This window comes from Chinchilla lanigera, unplaced genomic scaffold, assembly GCF_000276665.1.
Source record: "Chinchilla lanigera isolate Chin_1 unplaced genomic scaffold, ChiLan1.0 scaffold00041, whole genome shotgun sequence".
Taxonomy (NCBI): Eukaryota; Metazoa; Chordata; class Mammalia; order Rodentia; family Chinchillidae; genus Chinchilla; species Chinchilla lanigera.
The window spans coordinates 4,370,049-4,396,423 of record NW_004955442.1 but is presented as its reverse complement, the minus strand read 5'-3'; the positions used below and the strand labels follow the sequence as shown (position 1 = coordinate 4,396,423).

Genomic DNA, 26,375 nt, shown 5'->3' with positions numbered 1-26,375 from the left:
GGTCACAACTAGAGACCATACTCATAAGCGAAATAAATCAAACATACATGTGCAAGCACCGCATTGTTTCTCTAGTGTAAAGGCTGAAAGAGTTAATTTAATCTAGGAGATATGATAGACATTGAGAAGTGATAGGAAAGAACTCATAGGGAAAGGATAACTGGGATATGGGAAAAGAGAAGGGAAAGGAGAAAGTTTGTATATATGTATATGCAGGATAGTTAACACGGGTGTTCTACTGTCCTGTATTTCCTTGCTGAAAGAAACTGTCAGTGAGGCATTGGTTGATTAGCTTTGTATGTCTATATGTGTTTTCATGAGAAACTACATTGAAGATATCAATATGTAATACAATAAGCATTGTTAATTCCCTACCACTCTGTTTGTAACTCTGTAATGTCTGTACTAATCCTATGCCATTTTGTAAAATGTTGTCGGTCTGTTAGTATTTTCCTCCTTTAATTTCTAAAATAAAAAAAAAAAAGAAAGAAAAAAAGAAAATAACTTAGCATAAGTGAGGAAAGTGGCTGTGGCAAAAAGATGAAGATATCCCAGAGGAAATAACACCAGCAAAACATTTCACATTAAAGAGACCCTCAGAGAAACTTCCTGACATGGAAAGTGCAAAAGATAACATTTTGCAAGCTGATCTAAACTTAGAAAGGAGTAAGATAATTCACCAACGCTTACTCCTTGTTGCAAGTTACTTGAAGAAAGTGTGTCTACATTTTTATATAAATACATTTGAAATAAGACTTCGTATTACTCAACGCTTTTATGAACATCACTGTGTTGTATATAATATATAAAAATAATATGCATCTGAGAGCATAAAGGTTGAGAAGGGAGAAATGTAAGTATATTATTATAAAGTTCTTATACTATCTATGGAATAGTATAGACTAGGATAAGCTAAAAGTGTATACTATTTGTCCAAAATCAACCCCAAAGTCTACCAGGCACTTTTGCATAAATTAACAAATTGATTCTAAAATTTAAAGGAAAATGAAAAGGATCTAGGGCAGCCAAAACAGTTTTAGGGAGAACACAAAACAAAATAAAACACAAAACAACATTAGAAGGCAAGGGGTGAGGTGGGGAAGGCAACCTGCTTGGGTGGGTGTAGAGCTTACCTACCATCCTTGCAAGTCAAATCAAGAAGGGACAGTAGGCACAGTATTTGGAAAAAGTAAGCTGGGTGTCAGAAAGAAAGGACTGGAAATGACTGTTTCTGTGGGACAAGACAGAAGCAGCAAGAGACTGTTACCTTTTATTATAAAATTTTAAAATATCATTTGGCTTTTAAAAACAATGTTCATGTAGTTCATTGAAAATGTTTTTTAAAGAATGTCAAAGACTTCATAACTCTCTTAATATGTGAAAAACCTTTATACCAATAGGAAATCAGCATTTACCTTTAAATCTGTTACAAACTGGTTTTGTGACCCTGAGTAAGACACTGCTTTCAGTTCTTCTTTCTAATGTGGCAGGGATGGGCAAGGTTACCTCCACAGTTTCTCAGTCCTACAAAGTACATGGCTTTATCAGGTTACACTCTGGCTCACATGATTACAAACATTCCTAAAAAGAATATCCCCATTTTTTGGAAAACGTCCTACAATCTAGTCCTCAGACTTCCATTCATTTAGATTATTGCAGTATTAGTGTACCCTACAATTACTAACATTTACAAATGGAAATGACACAAGAAAAAACTCAAAGCCAGCTCCCTAAAAGACAGCAAAATTTATAGCATTGATATCTTAATCCTGTGTATTTTGAATACATTCTCTTTGGATATTGTCATTTTTGGTTCCATTTTTCTTATAAACTTGGTAACTCCAACTTGAAAAGGGAAGGAAACATACTACCAACTGGGCAGGATCAAATTTAGATGTGAACCACTGCTTTACAAATGACGATAGAGGAAGGAGGTAGGTGTGTGGAGGGATCCAACCCTTCCTCTCTGCATGTGTGTTCACTCTTATCTGATGCCTTTTTCACCATATGCTAATGGTTAGCACTAATAGAGAGAAAGCAGGGATGAAAGAAGAGGATAAAAGGAAGGCTGTCAACATGCAGAGAACTTTAGATTCTAATGGTTTCATTACACGTCATTACTCAGCCATTCTAAATGGACATTCCTGTTTGGAATTTTAGGCAAAATGAGATGGCATAGTCAGCACTATCAATCTGAAGCATCTGTGTAGTATGAGGATGGCTTTATCAGAGGACTAAGAGAACAACGAGCCACCTGTCATTTCACTTAACAGAGAACCACCCACCAGAAGATGTTAGGCCATCAAGAAACTCCACGCTTTTTCCATGTTGGATTTGTTTGTGAAGACTTTTGTGAGGTGAAATTCATTAAATTCATTAACTATACCAGACTAGAAACCAATCCCTTCTAACAATTAGAAACACTAATTTAAGATGATGAACTAACACATATCCTGGTCCTTCACAAGAATTTCCTAAGTCTCTGTATTAAGTAGATGACATGTGCTCGTAATACTAAGACAATGCTCATCTAAGTACTGATTTCTTCAGTGTCACATGGGATTGATTTACTTTCAAATTGTTTTCCCTTTAAAAACCAGGCATGCATGAATGGTCTTCAGACCTGAGATGTCCAAAGGCATCCAGAGGATATCTATTCCCACTTCCAATAACTCTTTCAGTCTAAGCAACAGGTAAGGCAATAACACGAGGTCAGTGTTGGTGTAATTATGGAAAGAATGTCATTCTTCTCTGTCTCATCTATAGAAAATCAACTGAAAACACTCTTTACATGGCTGCAGTGTTAAAAAGAAAAGGCAGAGCCTTTAATAAAAAAGGCTGGGAACAGGAGTTCCAAGGATTACAGGCCCTTAGGTTCATTAATCATTTTCCTGAATGACTTATGTATCATGTGTCAGAGGGTAGAATGTTAATTGTGAGCAAGTAATAATCTCCTCTCTTTTTATTTCCTACATGAGTCCCCAAGGCCAAGAATTACCAAAGTCTCCAGGTGGCACAGAAAGCATCTAGGAAGGCATTTCCAGTGTCCAGGAAGGATAACAATTTGGTATCTGAGAAAGAAGCACCACTTTGCAAAGTGCATAAATAGGACTTGGGAGGCAAGCAATGAGGGTCTAAATCTCAGTTTTGCCTATTACTGGTTGTGTGACTCCGAGCAAGTTTCTCAATTAGAAAATAGATTATTCTGAGGATTAAATAAGAGCAAAACAAAACCAAAGAGCACATGTTGTGGTGCCCAGCACATGGCACAATCTTAATGCCAGTGCCTTCTCTGTTCTCTCCCTGTTCTACAGTGAAAAAGATCCATCTTCATATTTTTTTATTTTTATTAGATCTTAGATTTTAATGTGAATACTTGCCTGAAAGAAACACTATAAAAACACATGACATTTCCAAATATAATGATAACTGTTTACATAAACAGACATTTATTGTGTAGAAACTTAGTCTAAAATATCTTTCAGTGAGTAATTTTCAAATTAGTATAAATGTGTAATATTTTATGGTACAGGAACTCAAGATTTTCTGCTTCATTCTAACATTTTATTTGCAACCTATAAACACATACTAAGTTGATGTCAATCAATCTCAGCAGATCCATGTTTTTAGAGATGATACTGATCTGAGTCTTCAGAGACAGTGGTTCAAATCTTTGCAAAGCTTCCGGAAGGGAGGAGGGGACGGGAAGGAAGAAGAGCGTATACTGGACGGTCCTGAGGGCTGAGCATGTGCAGGAAAGCACAGGCTGAACGGCACTGTGTGAATGCAGGGCTGCCCAGAACCCACCATCACTAAGAGCCCCGCACAGGGGCCTACTCTGCTGGACATGTGCATGAGGTTTCCAGAACCACAGTGCCACTGTTCTCTAACATTTTATTCAAAAACTTCAAGTACATAGAAAAGTTTATAAGGCAGTATATAGCAAACATCCACTTACTGACTATAGGTTTTAGTCCTTTTGCATTTGGGAGCGTAAGTGCACAAGGGAAAACAAATGGGAGGATCTAGAATTTTCCCATCTGGCAAGCATTTGTCTTCTGCACTACCAGCAGCACAGCAGAAGGAAATGAAAAGTGTGTCAGGGATTCTTGGGTGGACAAAAGGAGGCACCTCAAAAAGGCAGACAACACTTAAACTTGGAACCACTCTCAGGACAATGGCAAATGTGGTGCTGGGCCACAGCAGTCATTCCTCACCCTTGCACTGGGCCTCCTCCAAATGAACACAAACACACTGCAGTTCCTGCTGGCTGAAAATGTGCTGGCAGAATTTTAAGTAAGCATAAGTGTCAAAAAGAACTGCCAGAAAAATGTTACGGATTTCTACATCTGGCAATTAAAACACAGGATTTACACACTTCATACTTTATTTACATTAACACTATTACAAATAATAAAAAAAAGGCCTAAATGCACACAATATGGACAACTCAAGTAGGAAATCTGTTTTGTGCTTAGTTGCCAGACATGGAAAAATAGCACTTCAGTACCCTATCTTCTAAATGTGCAGGGCAATATGTATCCATCCCTAGCACCATTGTACTAGTACAAACACATTATATGACTACATGAACACAACTACCAAGTATATAACACACGGTTAGAAACTTCGATGACAGAACTTTTAATTAGGGTTAATCAAATAAATAACAAAGATATGGAAAGAAAACATTAATTTTCAAATATTGCAGCTATTATGAAACATGAAAGCAATCCAACACATCAAAAGTCATGTAAGTGTAAGAAGAAGTTAAACTTAGCTTCATGTTATTTAAAATACAACCCTGAGATGATGCACTGCTTCACAGTGTGAGGTGAGAGCAAGCTCTCAGTGCCAAACTCTGAATTTTCCATGCAGGAGCTTTTAAATGAAGATGCTGACTTTTATTGAAGATAGAAAAAAACTTGTCTGTTTTCAAATTTAAAGAAAGGTAAATCATTGCTAAAATCTTCTAAGTTTTAATAAAGTAACTACAAACGTTTAAAAACCAGCTAAAGAAATCTTAGGAGAATGAACTCTAAAAATATACAAGGCTGGTATGTAGTACAGACCACTTCCCAAGCATGTGCAAGGAGCTGGGTTTGATTCCCAGCACTGCAAAAATAAAATAAGTCCTAAAAGTACACATATGGATAATTTTTAATAAATATAACTGCTGTGCTTTCACAGCTGCGCCTTGTTAACATCTGTACAGTTGACACTTTATTACCTAGCTGAGTTCGAGCAAATCTTCATCTAAACATCAACCCACCCAGGTGCGCATGTGTCATAGCCCATACCACAGATGAGAAGAGAAAGGCTAGAATCTGATGCATTTTAAGGGCTGCAGATGCAGCTCAGTGGTGGGGCACTTTCCTAGCATGTGCAAGGCTCTGGCTTCAATCCTGAGCACTGGGGGCAGGGGAGGAATAGAACCGATGAAGCACAAAACAGGTAAGCGGCAAGTAAAAGTGAATTCAACCACTCTTCTAGATACTAATTCACAATTTCCTGTATATATCCTTACTCTAGGTATCTTAACATCATTCCACTTCTAACCATTATGAGAAAAGCTTCAAATCAAATTCACTGTAAAAATACATTACAAGTTGACTGAATTTCTTTAAAATGTTTAATTGTAGTTAAGTACATATAACAAAACTTACTATCTTTACCACTGAGAGACAGAGAGGGAGAGAGAGAGAGAGAGAGACAGAGACAGAGACAGAGACAGAATGAGAGAGAAGCTGAGCTCAAAAACAGGACCTTACCCAGGCTAGGTAAGTGCTCTACTACTGAGCTACAGCCCCAGCCCCTAACCATTTCTAAGCGTACATTTAACTGTGTGAAGTATATTCACATTATTGTGTGACCAGTCCCCAAAACTTCATTTTGCAAAGCTACAGCACACTAAGTAAGGCTGCTCCTTCTCTCCTCTCTCCAGCCTATGGCTACCACTGTTCTCCTTTCTTTCTCTATGAGTCTGACTTATTTTAGGTATGTTCTATGAGTGGAATCCTACAGTATCTGTCCTTTTGCGACTGGCTTATTTTGCTCGGCATAATGTTCTCAAGGTATACCCATGTTATAGCGTTGTGAGAATTACCCTCCTGTTAGGGCTACACAATATTCCACTATGGATACTTTGCTTATCCAAGTTGCCTGCAGCGTTTATGTGTTGTTTTTCTCAGGAACCCTATTCCAATAACTCCTCTGGAAGGAAGCAATAGTGTCTTGATGTACTGATCTAAGAGAAGTCAAAGAAAGAGCCAGTAAGTTTTTCCAGTCCAATCTTTCCTTGATGCCTGGCCAGGCAGAAGGGGCAGACTACTTTTTTCTTGTGATATTGGGAATCGAACTCAGGACCTCGCACATGCAGGTGCCATGCCACTGAGCTATACCCCAGGCTAGACTACTTAAGAGTTGTACTATATCTTGATTAATAATTAGGCTTTGTCTTAGGCATAATCCACAGTGAAACCAATTTTCCTGGTTAATCATTTTATTTTACTACTAAACGTACAGTTTAAAATTCTGTACTTTACATTCCCTAGACTCTAGTTGTGTGTTTTGTTTTGTTTATGAGATAGGGTCTCGCTATGTAGTGCAGGCTGGCCTTGAACTCATGGTGATCCTCTTGCCTCAGCCTCCTGAGTGCTGGGATTATGGGTGTGTTCCACCATACCCGGCTAGACTCTAGTTTTATGCTAAATATTTACACTGATTTCTTAAAATATCTACTTCAGAGAAGACTGATGGTCCGTTCAACTGTTCAGCTGGTAAAGTGGAAAGCAGCTGAGTAAGAGGAAGGATGGGGGGACGTGGGTCACTCTTCCTTACTAAAAACAAAATAGCATTTGGAAAAAGATGTCTCCAGAATTCCTGTGGTTTGAAATCACCACAGCCTTTTAAAAGATCATTAAATGTAGCCAAAGTGAGGGGAGTGGTGGGAAGGTAGCAGAAAGCTCTGTCCCAAGCCTGGAGCAAGTCATCCTGTCCTGACCCTCAGGGACTCTCACCAGCTGAAGAGGATAAAGGGTACTGCTGCTGCTAAGCACCCTCAGGCTTCTCTGAAGTCTACTCCTTTTCTGACAGTGTCTTTTCATAATCCAGATGTGGTTATTACACTTTCCCTCCTGCCCTCTGCTATATCTGTTTCAGGCTGAACAGACTCAACGTTCTCCCTTCCTCTTACCACCATGCTACTTGTTCTGGTTTCTTACTTAAAATCATTCAGCCATCCATCAAAGACCAGACTGGGTTCCACTAAGAGCAACACCAGGGATGAGCAAACCAGAAGGATGACACTGCATGTAGTGGTTGACTGTGTCAACTTGAGAAGTTCAGAAGCTTAACTAAATTGGCTCAGTAATTCTACACCCTGGAGAATACAGGACCCACCCTAGGGTAGCTCGTTGCCTGGATGGTATAAAAGGGAAATGAAGAAGGACAGAGGGGCTTCCATTCTTCAGAGGAGCTCTAGTCTTCGCCTTTAGCTTGGACATCGTTTCCTGGCTTCTAGTGCACACTCTTCGGCTTCCACCTTGGATCCTTCAGCCTTCTAGCATAGACTCACTGCCTTCTGTCCCAGACCCATCGGTCTCCTAACACGGACTTGCATGGAAACTGCAGTGAGCTCCAGACCTTGGACTGGATCCTTCAGTCTCAAGTGTGCAGACACCTTCTATGTGCTTCCTCATCTGACTCTGTGGCTGACCATTGTAAGCCAATTGTGTAATTTCTATACTTTTGTATACCTTGTGTTTTATCTGTTTCTCTAGTAAACCCTGACTGATACTGGTTTGCACCTCAACCCAGGGTCACTTTTGTCTCTTTTTAAGTTTTACACTGGTGATCTATGACACTGGCCATCTAAATCCTACCCCAAAAGAAGTGAGGTTGAAATATGGAGATTTTCTTAGGGTTTCTTTACCATTTTTGTTTGTTTATTTGACATAAGGGAACATACTTTATTAAAATAAGATGTCTCTCTCAAGCCTGAAGTCAAGGGTAAGTGTAAACGCACCACAATCCTAAAAGGTAACTTAATACATTGTACTACGGATCCAAAATGCCTCTACATCAGAATTCTGTCTAACTGTAGCTAAATTATTCAGCTTTGGTGGGACTCAACTTTCTCTGATATAAATCAGGAATATCATATCACAATGGGTTTTGCTCAGGAGCTGTAGAGATTAAATAAAATGATAAAAAGCACTTTACACAGGACCTGGAAAGAAAAATGTGTTTAATAAATATGAGTGTCTCTTGTTTCTCATGTTGGCCTATGAAGATTCCAGAAAGCATCCTGGTTGTCACTAGGCTTTATCCTAATGGGACAGGAAACACACAAGATAAGAAAAGGTTACTAAAATAATATGATTCATCTGAACAAGAGCACTGGTCCTGAGTTAGTTTCTCACAAAGCATCTGACTCGTATAGTATTCATGAATTTTGCTATGAGGTCAGTAACGTAAACTAGAATTCAAACAGCCAGGAGTAGCCGGCTGGTATGCTTTACTAAGGAGGCTGAAGAACACCACTGTCCCTTGCAGTGTAAAAATCCACAATTTAATAGATTTCCAAGATACAAGTCTATGGCTAAAAAAAAAAAAGAACACAGTAGAGAACAGTGTGTGTGATGCATTATTATTCACCCAGCAAAATGTGTGCCTGTGGGGTATGTGCAGTCATTTACACACTTGTAAAGATAGAGGGGTGGACTAAAACCAAGTCTACCTGAAGGGGATGGGAGAAAACAGACACAAAAGGCAAGGGGAGAAGACATTTTCCTGAATATGCTAGAACCACCTAATGATTTTACATAATTATAAAGCAAATTTAAATTCTATAAAAAGTAATCCCTAATGAATGTGTAGTTTAATTATACAGAGATGAATTATCTCAAGGGACTTTAAAACACAGGTTGGGGTGTATGTGCTTGTGTGTGTACACAAGTATATGTGCTGTGGTAAATCCCAGGACCTTGTGCGTGCTAGGCAAGCACTCTGCCATTGAGCTATATGTCTAGCTCCCCAAACACAAAATCTGACCATCAATTCCTAGTGGAATATACTCTAATGAGAAAAGTAACTGAAAATTTTTAAATAATTATATATAGTAGTGATGGCATCAATAGTTATTCTGAGACTATTACATATTGTAGGATTAAAAAAATGCCTCATATGATTAGGAACCACAATCTTCAGCATAATAAGAATTATAATAAAAGAAATTAAGCAAAGTTGTAGAATCTAATTAAAATTGGAAATATCCATATAAATTTATCTTAAAAAAGAAAAAGAGTGAAAAGAAGACTTCCTTGCTAACTCTTCATTCAAAAGGGCTATTATTTAAAAGCCAATAAAGGGGCTGGGGATTTAGCTCAGCGGCAAAAGCGCCTGCCTGGCAAGCACAAGGTCGTGAGTTCGGTTCCCGGTACCGGAGAAAAACCAAAAAAAAAAACAAAAAACAAAATAAAAGCCAATAAAATATCCACAAACACACGTAGAACTCAGACTATGGTCTCTAAACATCATTTCCCATTTCCAGTTAACAGGAATAGTGCTCCATAGAGAAACAGAAGGTAAGAATGTGTAGGAGAAGCCTGGAATATCTTGCTAGATGAGAAATCAAAGAAGTTATTAAGAGCTATTGTGATTGCTATCATAAAGACTACAGACAGAGCCAGCCTGGACTACAAAGCAAAATCTCTGTCTCAAAACAAAACAAAACAAAAAACTACTACAGACATAGTGTAATTGTGCGGACAGAAAACCATACGGAATGTTTAGGAAAACTATCAGAACAAATAAATGAATTTAAGGGTAGTAGGATAAAAGGCCAGTCTACAACAATGAATTATATTTCTATATAGAAGCAATAAATAATTTGAAAATGAAATTTAAGAAACAATTTCATGTATAATATCAAAACTTAGCTGGGATATAGCTCAGTGGCACAGAATTTGCCTGGCAAGCAAGAAGTTGTGAGTTCGATTCCCGGTACCAAAAAACAAAAAAATAATCTTTTTATATTGAAGAAAAGTAATATAAGATATATAAGATCTTTATAGTAAAAACTGAAAAATAAATTTATTAAATAGACAAGATTATTACAAAATTATTACAAAATGTAAAAGATCTAGATGGGCTAAACAATATGAAAAAGAAACTAGAAGGCATACGTTAGAAGGTATATGATTTCAAAACTTACGCTGTCGGTAATAAGACTACTTATTACTGATGGTGTGGTGTTAGCATAAGAAAAGACATAAATAAGTGAAATAGAAGAGTCAAATCTAGAAAAGACCTAGTCATATGCAGTTAATTTTTTATAAAGATGGTGAGTTAAACCAATGAGGGAATGTTATGGCTTGTGTCTGGATGGCACCCTAAAGCCTCACGTGGTCATGGGGTGGTGGTTCCTGGGAGGCTGAATCTAGAGTTTGTGATTGGTTCACTGTCTAGTGCTGCGATTACAGGTATGAGTGCTACACCTGCCCTAGGGCGGGCAGCCTGCATATAATATACAGGAGGAAAAGAGGCTCGCTTCTCCCCCTTTGCCCTTATTGCTTTTGCTGTCTTCTACTGCCATGAACTGTTGCCCCTCTGCCCCTCTTCTCTGCTTTGGAGCCAGCTGATTATGGGGTGAAACCCCTATAAATTGTGAGCTAAATAAACCTTTCCTTCTTTAACTTGGGGAGTCAGCTATTTTGTCTCAGCAATGAGAAAAGAATAACTAAGACAGGGAAGAAAAGTCTTTTTAATAAATATTGCTGGAAAACCCAGACGGCCATAGGAAAAAAACTAAATCCTGACACTCATGTTACTCCATATACAAAATTAATTTGAAACAGATCGTCACCCACATGCAAAAGCTAAAACTACAAACCTTCCAGAAGAAAACACGAGAAAAATTATCCTTAGGATAGGCAGACATTTTTAAGGAAGAAACCCTCTAGCCATAAAAAAAAAAAATCATAAATAAAATTTCATTAAAGTTTTAAAAAACAATCTGTTCTTTAAAAGACATCATTACAAAAACGATTAAGCAAACCTCAGCCTAAAAAATATCATGTGCAACACATGTTATCTGCCAAAGGCTGTATATCTGTCCATAACACATGAAACTACTTCAAAAACTCAACACTAGAAAAAAAAACAGTCCAATTTGAAAAGAAGCAAGAGCTGGGTGTGGTGGCACATGCCTGTAATCCCAGCACTCAGGAAGCTGAGGCAGGAGGATTGCCGTGAGTGTTAGGCCAGCCTGGATTATATAGTGAACTCAAAGTCAGCCTGCACTACACAGGCTGACTCAAAAACAAAAAAGAGGCATGAGACTTAAATAGCCATCCCTAAAAGAAGATACCTGAAGAGTCAACAAGCACATGTAAAGGTGGCCAAGGGTTGGGGTATAGATCAGCAGTCAGTGGCACAGCACTGGCCTAGCAGCATGGGTGAGGCCCTGGGTTGGAACCCCAGCAATCCAGCAACAACAAATGTGACCAATATCATTAATCATGAGAGAAATGCCAATTAAAACCATGACAAAATACCATCTCATATCCTCTAGAATGGCTGAAAGACTGATAGCACTAAATATTGACAAGGATGTGGAGCAAATGGAGCTCATACAATATACCAGTGTACTACAAAATGATATATTTGCTTTGGAGAACTGGTTTTTGTTGTTATTGTTCTTAGAAAGTTTAACACCTAACCAACCATCAAACATCTTAACAATCAACAATTCTACTCCCAGGGATTTACTCAAGAGAAATGAAAACATATGCTGATTAAAAAAAAAAAAAATTTAAGCATGTGTTTGAAGCAGCCTTATTTGTAACAGCCCCAAATTAGAAATCATCTAAATGTGTACCAACAAGAGAATGGGTAAAACAAATACTGCACACTCATACAACAGAATCCTACTTAAAAAAAAGCAAATGATCAGTGGATATAAGAGCAAAGATGAATTTCAAAAACATGCTATTAAAGGCAAACACAATACCCACAATACATGATTCCACTGTTTAAAAATTCCAAGAATAAGCAAAATTAATCTATAGTGTTAGGAATTACAAAATGGTTGCTTAGGGTAGAGGTAGTTCAAGACTGCATGAAAAGGGTAAAAGGAAATTTGGGGGGAGAGACAAAATGTTCTCTATCTTATTTTGGTGGTGGTTACATGGATGTACATAACTGTTAAAACTCTGAGCTGAACATATGAGATCTGTGCATTATCTTAATATTATACTTTACTTTTTAAAATCCCCCCAAAATTTTAAAACTATAGAGAGTAATTTAAAATATCAATAGTGATTCCTTTGGGGTTTTGGGGTTTCGGGGTTATGGCTTATTTTTTTCTTTTGTTAATTCACATTTCCTAAATTTTAAGATTTTCTATAATTAATCTGTATTATATATAGACTTCCTGTTTTCTATACCTACCTTTAACAGTTTCACAAAGGTAACAAATGTTGCCAGCATTTACTTTCTGAAGGGGAATTACAGATGTAGAGGAGTGTGCCATGAGTTTTTTTCTAAGCAGGCTGGGGTTTGGTTCAGTAGAAGCCAAAAGCCAGCTCAGGTAGGTGCCACAGAAAAAGACTAGAAGCAGATGAGCTTGGTGTCCCAACTTTATGGGTGGGCAAGTCAGACAGCCTGCATTTTCTCCTAAAATGGGAGAACGTGTATCCTACCTGCTCCAGGAGATTTTGTGACAGTTAACTGAGACAGCTGTGGTCTAGAAAGCATTCACTGTCTCAAGCCTAAGGACTTCATGTAGCAGTCACTTGTGACACTGGGGGAAAGTATGAAAAAATATCTATCTCAAAAGTCTGATTTCTTACTTATAATCATAAAACAAGCAACCAGAAAAGCTACACTGGAACAACTCTGCTCTGGTACATCAACTGCCAGCATCTTTACCTGCCAGGAGGGTAATAGTGGCTTTGCAGTGTGTGGGACAAGCTCTGTGTGCTCAGTCGCTTTTTCTCTACTTCCTTCCAGTTGTCATCTGTCCACTTTCTCTTGATCTGCTTCTCTTCCTGTTTTTTCTCCACATAGTCAGCATAGGTCTGGATCCGATAGCTTTCTGCGTATCTGCTGGTATTGACAGCTACAAGGAAAAAAAAGAAATCCTTATAAAAAATGAGGATGTCACTCAGGAGAGGTGGCCTGCGGTGGCCCAAGGAGCCCTGGGCTCAGGTCTGCACTCTGACCTCAGCTTTGCCACTTGCAAAACAGGTGATGCTGGGCACATTCTATAAACATTTCTCGTCTGAGAACCCTCACCCTGGGAAAGGTCACTGCTCTCCAATCTCCTTCACAGTGTGAAAGTGCTTTGTAAACTGTAAAAAAACTAGAATGATGTAAGTAAATCACTGACTTTCAAAATATTTGCAGGTAGCATGACTGCTTGAAAATTATTCATTTCTGGGGAAGAAAATGAAAATAAAACCACTAGGCAAAACTATCACTATTCTGTTAAAAATGACAAGAAAAGCTGTATGGGCAATGGTGGTGAGCGCTGTGTGAAATACTGAGGTCTGCTGTGTGTCTGTGCCCAGTGTTTTGCATACATAGTGCTATGTCTGATCTTCACAGTACACTTAGAAGGGAGGAATCATTTTTACTGGTGAGAAAGCAGGATGATACTTCTAGGATGCAACATCAGGTTGCTCTGACCCTCTTGCCAAGGCCCTTCTTGCTGCTCTGACTCTCATTTTGCAACATGCAAATTCCAGCTATTCCCACAATACTTGAGACATGGCTCTTGTCCTTTCACTTTCAAAGCTGTTAATTCTCTGTGCTGTGCCTCTGGCTGGAAGGAGAGCTTGAAAGGTAGAGCTTATTTTCTCGCTGCCCACCATGTGAATGCTTCAGACTGAGGCCAGATCAGGTTTGGTCTTTGTTTTTACAGGGCTAAGGATGCTAGGCAAGTGCCCTGCCACAGAACTACATCTCTAGCTCCAGCCAGGTCAGTTTTGTTCTAATCTCATGCTTTCCCCCTCCTTGGAGGCTGTAGCTGGAACACACTGGTGTGTGGCAGTGAGGGCTGATGAAAGGTCTGGGGTGGACGGGTGCCCACATGCTGGAGCATGCAGTTTGGGCACATACTCTCCCAGCCCACTGCCACTGCCACTGCCAGAAGTTATTCCCTACACCGCCAGTGAAACAGTAAGAGCCCTGCCAGCAGTGAAAAGTGGACTGTTATGTGGTCAGGGGTAGACTTGGTACCTGGGTAGCTACACCAGCATCAGGACATCAGAAACAGAATCTGTATCCCCAGACCTAGCAAAGCTCTTGGTACAGAGTAGTTTTCAATAAATATTATGTGAATGAATGTATGGTAGAAGGCAGCCAGTGGAAACAAACATGCAGAACTGGACACGGGACTCCAATGTATCAGGGACCTTCAATCCAAGGGAGGGGCAGCAGTATGAGAAGAAGCAGACATTGCACATGTCTAGCACCTGACACTTTTTAATCTTCAAGTGGTCCAGATTTGACTAAAACTTCTCAGCACAACAATGATTTGTATAATGTGCCCTAAATACTTATCCATCTAAAAATAATTTTAAAAAGGAAAAAACATTTCTATAAAACACAAATTTTCATTAGGAAGTCTGCTCTACTTTTCAAATATTCACTCTAGAGTTAAAAAGAAAAAATCCTCAAAGTATTAAGGAACTTTCATCTTCTGCAAAGTCTCCCAGATAAGCGGAGTGAGGTGCTGAAACATGAGCTCAAACCTGCATGTGTGACTCATGAGGAGATAACGCGGTGTGGGCAGCCAGCCAAGGGATGAGCGGCTTCGCAGGCGAATCTATCAGCACGGTCTACAGTGAGACCCACAGGTCCTACCGACGGCTGGCAAATGAGCACTTCCTGGATCTCCTTCTTACATTTTACTCTTTGATCTGGAAGGTTTATTCTGAAGCACATCCAGAAGGAGGATGGCACTTGCAGTAATCTCACAAATTTAATTTGGATTACCAAGGGAAAGAGTAGGCTTGGGTCAATATTCCACAAGACAACAAAGGTGATGACAGGGCCAGAGAGAAGCCAAACAATCTGTTTAGCAGTGTCTGATCGTTTCCAATCATTCTACTCTTAGCCCCATGGACAAATGCTACAAACAAGTCACTAACATGGCAAGGGAATTTATCTGAGCACATTTGGAATTAGGATCACTTAAAAGGGGAAACATCACAATCCACTTTTCACTGTTGGCCTTCACTAGGGAATAATTTACCAGCATTCCTTTAAGTCCCAGCAGCTTTGCAGCTCTCTGCCTTTAATCTAGGAGCCAATCTCTGGCTCAAAGCCACACCTCTAATGGATGAATCAGCAAAATGAATTGTCTGTCAGCTGTGTCCTTCAGTGAGTCCAGGTTCCACTTAGAAGCAGCGTGGAGCGGCTGCTTGGTAACACTAGCCTTTTCCAAATATGTCAGGGAAATGATTCAAGGCCATCACTGGGTCCTGCCGCCGCGTCAAAGTCACTGGGGAACCAAACACGATGGGAATACACCCTGCCGGCAAGTGAACTGGTTCCTTTCATGTAATAATCTCATTCACTCGAGGCTTCACTGGCCTGGTCCGCTATCTCAGACACTCTGCACACACAGCAGCATTTAATCTACAACAACAGAAACAGGACGAAGGAATGTTCCAGGGACCACAACGATGCAAGGACAGAGCATCAGAGAACCTAAAGAGCTGCTGGAGGCCTTGTATGTAATCTGTATCAGATACAGATTCTGTCTGAAATTGAGCTACAGATTTGTGCTATCTCTAGTGGGAAAAAAGGCCATTTTAATTAAGTATTGCAGATATTAAAACTAAAAATTAAAAGATAAGAAAATCAACAGAAAAGTGGTAGCTACAAAGAATTAGGGATGGGGTTGGTGGAGGAAGTTGGTTACAAGTGGGATGAAGGAATTTTGGGGGAGTATGGAAGTGTATTATGTCTTGATAGCATGAGTGGTTTTATGAACAGATGCATTTGCTGAAGCACAGAACTATACTCAAAGAGAGTAATTTTACTGTATATAAATTATACCTCAATTATTCTGTGGAATCTGATAAATGGAAGAACAAACTGTTGAATAGTTGAGACATTTCTGAAGAATGAGAAGAGGCCTTGCCCTACCAGTTAAAAAAGCTAGTAAAGCTGTGGTAACTAACACAGTATGGTAACGGGGCAGAGATAAACAAACTGGCCAGTGGTATAGATAACCCTAGAAATAGAATTACTGCATCTGCAAAACTTTCATTTTTGAACAGAACAGCCCAGAAATATGAGGAGCTAGAAAAATTGTTTATCCATAGGAAAAAAAAGAAATTGGACTCTTAGTCATACCAAGTTGAAAAATCTACTCCAGATGGATGAAGAACTTAAATGTCAAGAGCAAACTTTGAAAACTTGAAAAGAAAATGTAAGTGAATATCTTTCTGAGCTTGAAGGAGGGGAGAATTTATGAAGATACAGAAAAGGTTAAGCATTAAAAAAAATCAGGAAGTTTGGGTACACTGCTATTAAGACTTCTATCCATCAAAAGACACTAACGATACTGAAAACAATCTGTGAACTGGGAGATCTTAATATGATATTCAACAAGCACAGGATGAGGACCAGAATACCCAGAAATGCTGATAAGACAGTATGGCAACAACAGAAAGACGGGCAAAAGACATGAGAAGCATGTATCTTTATCTCACAAAGGAAGCAAAAAAATAAAAAAATAAAGGCCACTAAACATATGCAGAGACACTCAACCTCAAATAAAGGCAAATTAAGAGCATGGTAAGATACCATTTTATACCTAATGTGTTGGTAAAAGTTAAAAAGATTGATAATACTACCCACTGGGAAGATGTGGAGCAACCAGTTCTCTAGCGGCTGTATAACAAACCTGAAAACAATTTAGTGTTGTCACATCTAAAATGGATCACTTCACATCCTACCTACAACCCAGCAACTCCATGCCTAGGTATATGTTAACACATAAGAATTAAGTGATAAATACAAGAATTTCTGAAAAAGCACTGAGTATAACAGCCAAAAAAACAGAAGGCTGAAAGGGAGGAAGCAATCAGATTCCTAACGTCAATTAAACAGACAAATTGCAGAACATTCACACAACTGTATAAGAGAAAACATAAATGAACCAAAGCTATATATAATAAAATGGGTGGACCTTAGTTTAGCAACACAATAGACAGATGAGAAATGCAAAGAAATCCCAAGGAATCTATGACACCCTTATTAAATACACATACACACACACACACACACACACACACGACGGGGAAGGAAAGACAGAAGGGAAGAGGATATGGGAATAGAGAGAGGGAGAAGAGAGAGAGCAGAAAGAGAGAAGACAGAAAAGAGAAGACAAGAGAAGACAAGAATACGAATGAATGGTCAGCCTATTTCAGGAGATGGGTGGCCCCTGGCAGGGAATCAGGAAGGTGAGATAGGAGAAGAACGGGTAGGTGTAATTTATTAGCAGTGTTTTAGTTCTTCAGTTGAGTGGTGGTTTTCACAGATATTCGCTACATTTTAAACACACACAAATGTCTAGGTTTGCCATTGCTTACCCTGTCCAACTACTAAGGCCCATTTTCTACACAGATTAAGTTAGAAGGTCTCTTTAAGACCAGTCACATTACTCCTGCTTTGAGATCTGCAGGGACATGGAAGAAGAGCCCCTGAACAGCACATGAGTGTAAATGAGCACAGCTGCTGAGACGCCTGATTTCTCAGGCAGCTAAGGGCAGCCCTGCAGTCTGGTTCTCAGATGGCTGGAATCAGTGTGCAGTTGGGGTTGGTGGCGATACTTTAAGAAACCACTGAGCAGTTACACACCATTAGGCCTGTGTGTTTTACAACGGCTAAATTTTGCCCACATCCAGTTTTGAATGTTTAAAGGTACTGCTTATATTTGTATTAATACAATGGTTATAAGTAGAAGAGGCATTTAATGGGTATTTACTCTGCCAGACACAAAGCATCCTGTGAACATTATTCTTACTTTAAAGATAAGGAAACTGAGGCTCAGAAATGGCTACTCAATTGTTTGAGCTGAAATCGAAACTGAACACTATATTCTTTTCAAGACTGGAAGGGCACCAGATGGAGTTCCTGAGAGGTGACACGGGCGTAAATCTGCAGAATCATAAGTGTCTGTCCACCTCACCACACAAATTCTATGTAAACTCCAGGAGTGTCTGCGCATACCATGATGTGCTGACCTCCCCCTGGTGTGCCATGTGCCAAGAGGGGCCTCTGCTAGCTACACAGACCCAAGCCCTGGTGCCCTCTGCCAACTTGTGTTTAATGTTAACAGGGCCAGCTCCTGACACCCGGCATGATGGCCTCACTCCTCCCACAGCAGCTGCTAGCCTGGCCCTGCACCACCTGGCTGCTGTCTGGATTTCCACTCTATGCCTGTGTCATTTTTGTTTGCTTGTTTAAATCTGAATATATTAGATATAAAAGTTTTTTCCTCTTCCATAGAATTTTCTGTTCAGGTTTGGATTTCCAACAGATTGACCACCTCTTCACTTTTACCACAGAGAATGAAGGAAGGGTTGTACCATGCATTCTGCAGGAGAGGTGACAAAAATTTTTTTTTTTTTAAAGAAAGGCACTAAAACCAAGACAATGCCAAATCTCTCAACCCTGATGGTAATGATCCTTTCCTGATCTTGGATGTTATTTCCCCTTAGCACATCAGAGGGATTAGGCAGAAACTAAGTGAATGCAGGAATCTGAGATCTAACAACCAGTGCAATGCAGGCATTTCCAACAGGCCAAATAGATTAAAAAAAAAGGACAGGCCAAAGATGCCAGCCCTCTGTCAGGCCTCTGCAGCCCACGCCTCCCCTGTCACTGTGGGCCATCTTCCTCAGCAATGGCTACATCCTTCCAGGAGAAGTGTGGACTTGCTGGCTGGCCTACCACGCAGGCCCCCAGGGTCACCTCACCCCATTCAAGTCCCGCACCTCTGTTCCACTGTCCCATGTGGACCTCTGTCTCCCCAGTAGGGCCAGGCAATCTCTGAAGATAGGGGGCATGCCTCATTCCTTTTTGTAACACCTGGCTCTACCCTTGTACTTCTGTGGGAATACAATATATGATAGGCAATGAAAGGAAGGCAGAAGCATAGCTTCCATGTCTGCTGGTAGAGCACACACATACTTGCAATGTTTCATTTTAAAACCTATGTTGGGGCTGGGGATTTAGCTCAGCGACACAGCGCCTGCCTGGCAAGCACAAGGTTATGAGTTCGATTCCCGGTACTGGAAAAAAAACCCAAAACATTAAAAAAAAAAAAAAAAAAAAAAAAGCTATGTTGAAGCCTGATATGTGAACAGAGCCTGGGTTGCACAAAAAAGGTGCCCACTCAGGCTCTGGCTCTGCTCTAAAAAGAGCAGCTTCCCCTTGGGCAGTAGCCAACATAGCGTAGCACCTCACCTGAGCCAGGCAGTGATGCTGGGGAACAAATGGCCACCACCACTGACAGTGCAGGCTCAGAGAGGCCAACTCACTTCCTCCAGTCACACAATTTAGATTCACCTTGTGAATCCTCGTCCCTTGCTCTTCCTTTCATGTCAGGGATGTTTCTCCAACAAAGGGTAAAAAAAAAACTTTTAAAGTACTGAGGCTGCAAGAGTGAAACCCAGGGAAAGTAAAGTAATCAAGCCCCCAAAGAGGACAGAGTGAACTGGTGAAGGCAAGTAGTGAGGACTCCACTCGCTCCCCGTGCTTTCTCAGTGCCTATGGCCTCCTTGCACTTAGGAGACACTTGGTAAAGGAATTATGGAGAAGGAAGCAGGCTTTAGGACAAAGCTCCTGTAGATTCGGGGTACTGGGTGAGACAGCCCGAGCAGCCAACAGTACCTACACGCTGTCCACCTACCCCATGCACTGGGGCCTCGTCCTGTGATGGCTGCATCAGTGACAGAGCTGACAGAAAGCTCAACGGGCACAGCAGGCAAAGGTGACATCCCGGTCCCAGCATCTATGATAGTCATGCCCTGACTCAGCTCTGTACACATTTTCCCTCAACTAAATAAAGACAGGTTGCTGATCACATTTCACTATATAGGTCTCCAATTAAGGCCAAGAAGTGGCAAAGAAAACACTCCTTAAAAATGGGCAAAGGCCGGCATGAAGATAATAATGATTTTCATTATTTAAAACCCACCAAAAGGAAGCAACAAAGTCAAGTGCAACACCACAGATACTCAGGTCACATAGGCGTGGGTGGGAGTTGTCCCACTCCCATCTCATCTGAGGCAAGTCACCTGCTTCCCTTTTTCCATAACATGGGATCTTAACCTATCTTACAAAGCTGTTAGGAAGAGCAGAGTATTATGCAAAGCTTCCAGCACAGGGCCTGGGGCAAAGTAGCTGCTTAATTAAAGAGGCTACTGCTTTCTCTCTGTTTTTTTGAGACAGGGTCTCTGCTAGGTGGTTCAGTTTGGCCTTGAACTCACTATGCAGCCCAGAGTGGCCTTGAACTTTCGGCAATCCTCTTGCAATAGCCTCCCAAGTGCTGGGATTACAGGCGTATGCCATCATGCCCAGTGAGGCTACTGCTCTTAAATCACAATCACGTACTTCAGACAAAGAGAACTGTGCTCCAACCAATACAGGACACTCTGGAGCTACCTACACTCACCACACTACTGTGTAATAGAAGTGAGGGTGCCCCATGTATCCAGGGCCTGTAAAAACTCACCACAATACCCTTATAACTTAAAACTGAGTGTAATCTAACAGTCTGGACTAGTGTATAATGAGAAGACCTGAACTATAATGTTTCAAATTTTTACTGAGACCAAAATAGCCATCTGATTTTCATGAATTCTTCAGACACTACCATAGTCTGCTTTTGAAACATTTGTCTCATTCATTCATTCATTCATTCATTCATTCAACAAATACTGCCCTGGGCAGTCTGGTATGGGTACTGGAACATGGTAGAAGGGAAGAGACATCCCCTGCCCTTAGGAAGCCCATGATCCAAAGATGGCATGAAGGAAAGGAAACAATTAGTAGAACAGCACCAGGTAGGCAAGAATCTAGGTGAGAAATAATGACTTTGACATAAGTAAGGGCTGAAGTAAAGAAGAGCTAATAAATATTTCAAGGCTGATTGTGAGCTGTCCCATGCCACTGCCTCAGCGTTTAATGGAAGGAACATTATCTCCAATAACCAGCCTGGTGGCTTCTTCTCTTCATTGCATGATGATAAGCTAAAAAGTCAATTACACATAAAGCTACTAATACTAAGTACTTGTGATCCATCAAGAACTATGTTAACTGCTTTACAGACAAATATATTTAATTTTTTGTGTGTTTGTTTTTTAAGATATGGGCTCCCTATGTAGTTCATACTAGTCTTGAACTCACTACATAGCCCAAGGTGGCCTCCAACTCATGGCAATCCTCCTGCTCAGTCCTCCAAATGCTGGGATTACAGGCATCCACCACCACACCCAGCTTACATTTAATTCTTACTTACTCATTTATTCATCTACCCATTCACTCATCAACTAACAAACCATCTTCTAAAACTAGGCAACTGAGGCAATGAGGGTGAATCAAAGAGACATAGTTCTGCACATACTGGGAAGAGAAAACCAGTGCACAGAAAACTATGCAAGTGGCAAGGAGAGGGTGCATGGACCATCACCCACATGCTAAGGTAGGCAAGGGGGTTTGCTGTAGGAAACTAGTCAAGTTGAAGATATAGGGGCCATTTCCTTAAGGAAAGGCAGTAGGGCTGAAGAACTGACAGTGTAGAAAACGCTGAAGGTGGAGAGTTATATTCCAGGCAGATGGACTCTGAAGTGAACAATCTCTGAGGGAGGCAGTAGTCTGAGCTGAGGAACCAGAAGACCAGACTGGAAACACCCAGAGAAGGCAGCTGGAGAAGAACCCACAGGAGGCTGGAGTAAGGGACTGCATGTGCAAGGGTAAAACAGGGGGAGCCACTGCACGGTCAGGAGGAGCTCTCCATCAGACACCCTCCTAAAAGCTGGGGAGACCAGCCTAAGTCAGTAAGTAAGCAGGACAGAAAGCGTGGTGGCTAGTCAGGACAGAGGAGGTAGGGAAATGAGGAAGGAACAGATGGCCTGTCCTTGGAGTTCCATTGCGGACAGTGTGCATTTGTATCATTTAGGGACTGGGGTCGGGAGATTAGAGGCATGGCTAGGTATGGAGTAGATGGATGGTGGCTCTGAGGTACTGGGAAACATCCAATGGAAATGTGGGGTGGACAGAATCTGTTTGGGAACAACTGTCATTTTTGAATCCTAAGGAAGGCTAGCATTGCTAATGGAAAAGGAATAAGGTGTCATAGTTTATATCTGGATGTCCCCCCCAAAGCCTCATGCACTCATAGCTGGGGCTTTGGGAGGTGACTCATCAGCTAAATGTGGTGTTGTGAGGTGAAGCCTGGGTGGAGGAGGTGTTCACTGCAGGCACGGCCTGGAAGGGTCCATCTCCCTTCCTTCTCCCTAGATCACTCTCTGCTTCCTGCTGCCATGCCATGAGTTGTCTGTCCTCTTCGACGCCCCTCTGCCATGCTGCCCTGGCCTTGAAACCAGACAACTATGGACTGAAACCTCTATAAACTGTGAACCCAAATAAACCTTTCCTTCTTTGAGCTGTGGGTGTTGGGTACTGGGTCACAGCACTGAAAAAGTAACTAAGACATAAGGTGAGAAAAGAAGTGTTCAGAGGAACACTACCATTTAACCACAGCATTGCTGGGGAAAAAGCAGGCAACAGAGCCTGTCAAGTCACAGCTTGAACAGGACACAAACCTAGGAAGCAGGTATTACACAATTTGAGCAACATTGCCTCAAGAAGGACGGGTCATTCAGCCATTAGGCAAGGGGAGAACGCTGCCTGCCAGAAGGCCACTAGGGGCACTGGAGGAATAAGCTGGAGGCCAGGACAGTGAGCAAGCCCCCAACAAGGGTAAGGATTACAAAAAAGATCTTGACAGAAGGTGAAATGGGATGGGGGGAGGTCTTCTGTAAGGATGGAAGGCACTCAGCAGGCTTTCACATGCTGGGGAAAGCAGAAGGCAAGCAGGGAGAGAAGGGCTGGATCGAGGCCCTCAGGGAGGAGGAAGCAGGATCTAGCACTGAGAAGGCACAGAAGGGAGGGGTGTGTGCAAAGCTCTGCCAACATGGGGCTGGATGCTGCAGCTGAAGTCGGCTGCTTCATGGGTGAAGGGCTGGATGTCCCCGAGAGCACAGGCTGGAGCCTGGGAGTACAGGAGGAGTAGATAAGGCCATGGAGCTGATACTGGCTAGGACCCTGCCAGAGACAATGATGCTCAGTTCAGTGTTACCAATCTGTGTGATGCTCTTTATCAACTCAAAACCCCCGCCCCACAATGTAAGTAGCAACTCTATTCCGACAGAGGAGAAAGAGAGGCTTGGAGGGTGCAGTGAGCTGCCAAAGGCCACTACTGTTATCAGCGGGCCTTGAGAACCAATCCTCTAACTCCCTCAACACAGTAAGGGCTCCAAAATGGAGCCAAACAAAAAGAGTTCAGCTGACAGAGCTCCTTCCGAGGAAATGAAGACGGTAAAAAGGAAAATGGAGTCAGGTAGGCACAGACAGTGCAGGAAAAAGTTTACAACTATTACTTTTAAAAAACCTTTGTTTTCTAGACGAAACACACAACTTAAAATAGGGTGTATGAAGCAATTCCACACTTAACAGTCTTGAGGGACTTGACAGACAGCTGAAAGACCTAAGCAATTTACAACGTTCTTCACACTTCATGGGAGAAAATTAAGATTGATGTCTCAACTACACAAGAATAATTTAAGGTAAAATCAAAGATCTCCTAGATCATGTGAAATTACACATTTTAAATGTCAAGAACACTGAATAAATTCCACTCCAGGGAAGACTGACTGGTTCACGTTTTAGTTGTGCTATTTTATGGCAGTATCTTTAAGGTCTGCTTTCATATTTGTGCTGAAGGTGTGCAAATAGAGAAGAACCATGGTTCCTAGGGAGGTCACTATGTACCAGGTGCTATATCATCTCTAATCCAAAATATTACCATATAATATCCTATCATCTTAATATATTTTTTTCATCTCTAATCTTTTCTTGGACAGACAGCCCTATTTTGAATATAACTGAACTGCCTCAGAGAGGTGGAGTACCTTGCCTAGTGTCACAGTGCTAGGCTGTGGTAAACAGCTGAAATTTAACCTAGCACTGGCAACGTTCCCCTCCACACAGTATTCCCTTCTTGCTTTTTTGGCAGTGTATAGCCCTGTGCAGTACTAGGCTTTACACTGCAAAGGCATCATCAAACAATGCCTACTTTGTAACCCACTTTATGTTTTCTGTTTTGCTTCTTTTTCCTTCACTTCCTTTTTTTTTTTAAATACTGGTATCAACCAGGCTGAATTTCCTGCCCGTCTAATGGGCCCTGACCTAAGTATAAAACATGCCATGGTGCACTGACATCTACCATTCAAACTCACATTTCTGTGTGATGGTACTTTGTGTTCTAAGAGGTTAAATAACAAAAGAACTTTTAGGACAAATCCTATTCAGAGCCTGAATGTAACTGCACTGCTGGTTTCAGATTGGGGTTGGGTCCTCAGTCACATTTAAGCAGGGCTCTTCTTCTGGACTAGTTCTTGCTAACAATGCTTCTGCTGCAATGCCCAGTACCAACACACCCTAGACATGAACATCCACCAGAGGCATCCAGATGACATTTTTGCCCGCAGCAACTTGTTGCGCTGCTTATGAAGCATTAGATCTGCCCCAATAGTTGTGACACTGTGATGAAGCAAATGTTCACCATCATTTTACATTTCCCACAACCATGTGTGCAAAAAAGGCCTGACAGCAAGTTTTAAGATTTAAAGGTTTTAGGAGCCCAAAACAGACTCATTCAATGTCTCTCTGTGGATATTTTGAAGTCATTTTTATTTGATAAAATAATTTACTTATACCTCATGACTCAGCTTAGCCATTAACCAAAAGAACCAAGGAGGGAGGAGGGGAAGTAGAGAAAGAGTAGGAACTTGACAGGTCCTTATCAGCCAAGAAGTTGTGAGCTACCTCACCTGCAACGTGAGTCACCTCACCTGCAACGTGAGTCATTTCCCCAAAGGACTCTGTAGTTGGAAGATCTCTACAAATTCCCTTAAAATGCCTGACTGCAGTTCTCCCTCACTCCATGCCCTCCTGTTGGTCCCAGGACCTTCCACTGGGACTAACAGCCCTGTCCCTAAGCCTGCCTCTTCCCTCTCCCCCTACCTCAAGCATCCACACTCACCTCCCCAGCAGCTTTGGGCCACCCCACACATGATCTGTCACCCCCCAAAAGGTTTGGAAATCAGCAGCACAGCCTCCCTTCACACTTGGCCAACAGCCTTCATGCTGTCTTGAAGCCCACCCTGGCCCTGTGCTTTCCATCCTCAGTGGAAGAAGAAGAGTCTGATAAGAAAGGGAATGAAATCTCTTCAGACACAGGGACAGTGACACTGACCAGAAATATCTGACCTCAGAAAAGAAAATACAGAAAGAGTCACACGTCTCCAAAGGGGAAATCAAGACTGAAGACACTGGCTTCATTTTCTACATCAATTTTATTGTCTTTGATGAGATGATGTGCCTGACAATTACTTTACTTCATTAGAGGGTTGTTTGTATACTACACTCTAAAACCCTAAGGATTACCAAATACTCTAAAAAGGTGGTATGAAATTGAGTGAGCATTATTTTGACTTTAAAGTCTCGTCTGTCTTGGCACTTAACACTATGATTCTATGCTAGTATTACTTTTTCCTTTTAAGTTACCAAATCCTTCCCCTCCCCTCTTCATAATTTTAGGAAGACTATTGCACTTCTTTATTTTCTTCTTCCTTAAGTACTCTGTCTGTTAGATGAGGCAGTTGCTGCTAACATCAGACCTACAGGCAGCATTCGGGTCTGGACAAGGACACACAAAGCTGTTAAATGAGATGAACCATATACAGTTACATTTTTCTTGAGTCAAACATGTATGTACACAGCAGCAGGAGGAAAAAAGGCAGGAGAGGGGAAGACAGAGGGACTGAAAAGAAGGGGGCCAGGAGACGAAGAGACAGGAAGACCAAGCTTTTTTCTTTAGTAAGGGACTTCGGAAGGTAGCAGCTCCCAAATCCACAGAATTAACAAGTTCTTTGCCACTCTTGCATATGAAAAAAACCTGTGAAATTTTCTGCCAGCAGGAGAACATTTTTTTAAATAGTGATACTTGGGACTAGGCATTTTGTGATAGATACCTACTAGCATTCACCAGACCCTGGATTCAG

General features: G+C 41.1%; 1 protein-coding gene and 1 long non-coding RNA gene across 5 annotated transcripts in view; one reads left to right on the top strand and one right to left on the bottom strand.

Annotated features, from left to right (window-relative positions):
• Positions 1–26,375, bottom strand: part of Parn (poly(A)-specific ribonuclease) — a 165,358-nt gene that overhangs the window by 24,660 nt on the left and 114,323 nt on the right. For 3 of the 4 annotated variants that reach the window (XM_013517837.1, XM_005391134.2, XM_005391135.2), the window contains one exon: positions 12,934–13,123. In XM_013517837.1, the coding sequence (XP_013373291.1) occupies positions 12,934–13,123 (190 nt within the window). Of the gene's footprint in view, positions 1–8,231; positions 8,331–12,933; positions 13,124–26,375 lie in introns of those variants that run through there. The other variant, XM_005391140.2, reaches the window with a different exon arrangement.
• On the top strand, positions 2,157–8,021 carry LOC102016427. The gene is made up of 4 exons (XR_262113.2): positions 2,157–2,357; positions 2,601–2,693; positions 6,192–6,272; positions 7,162–8,021. It is a non-coding gene; the product is annotated as an uncharacterized LOC102016427 (long non-coding RNA).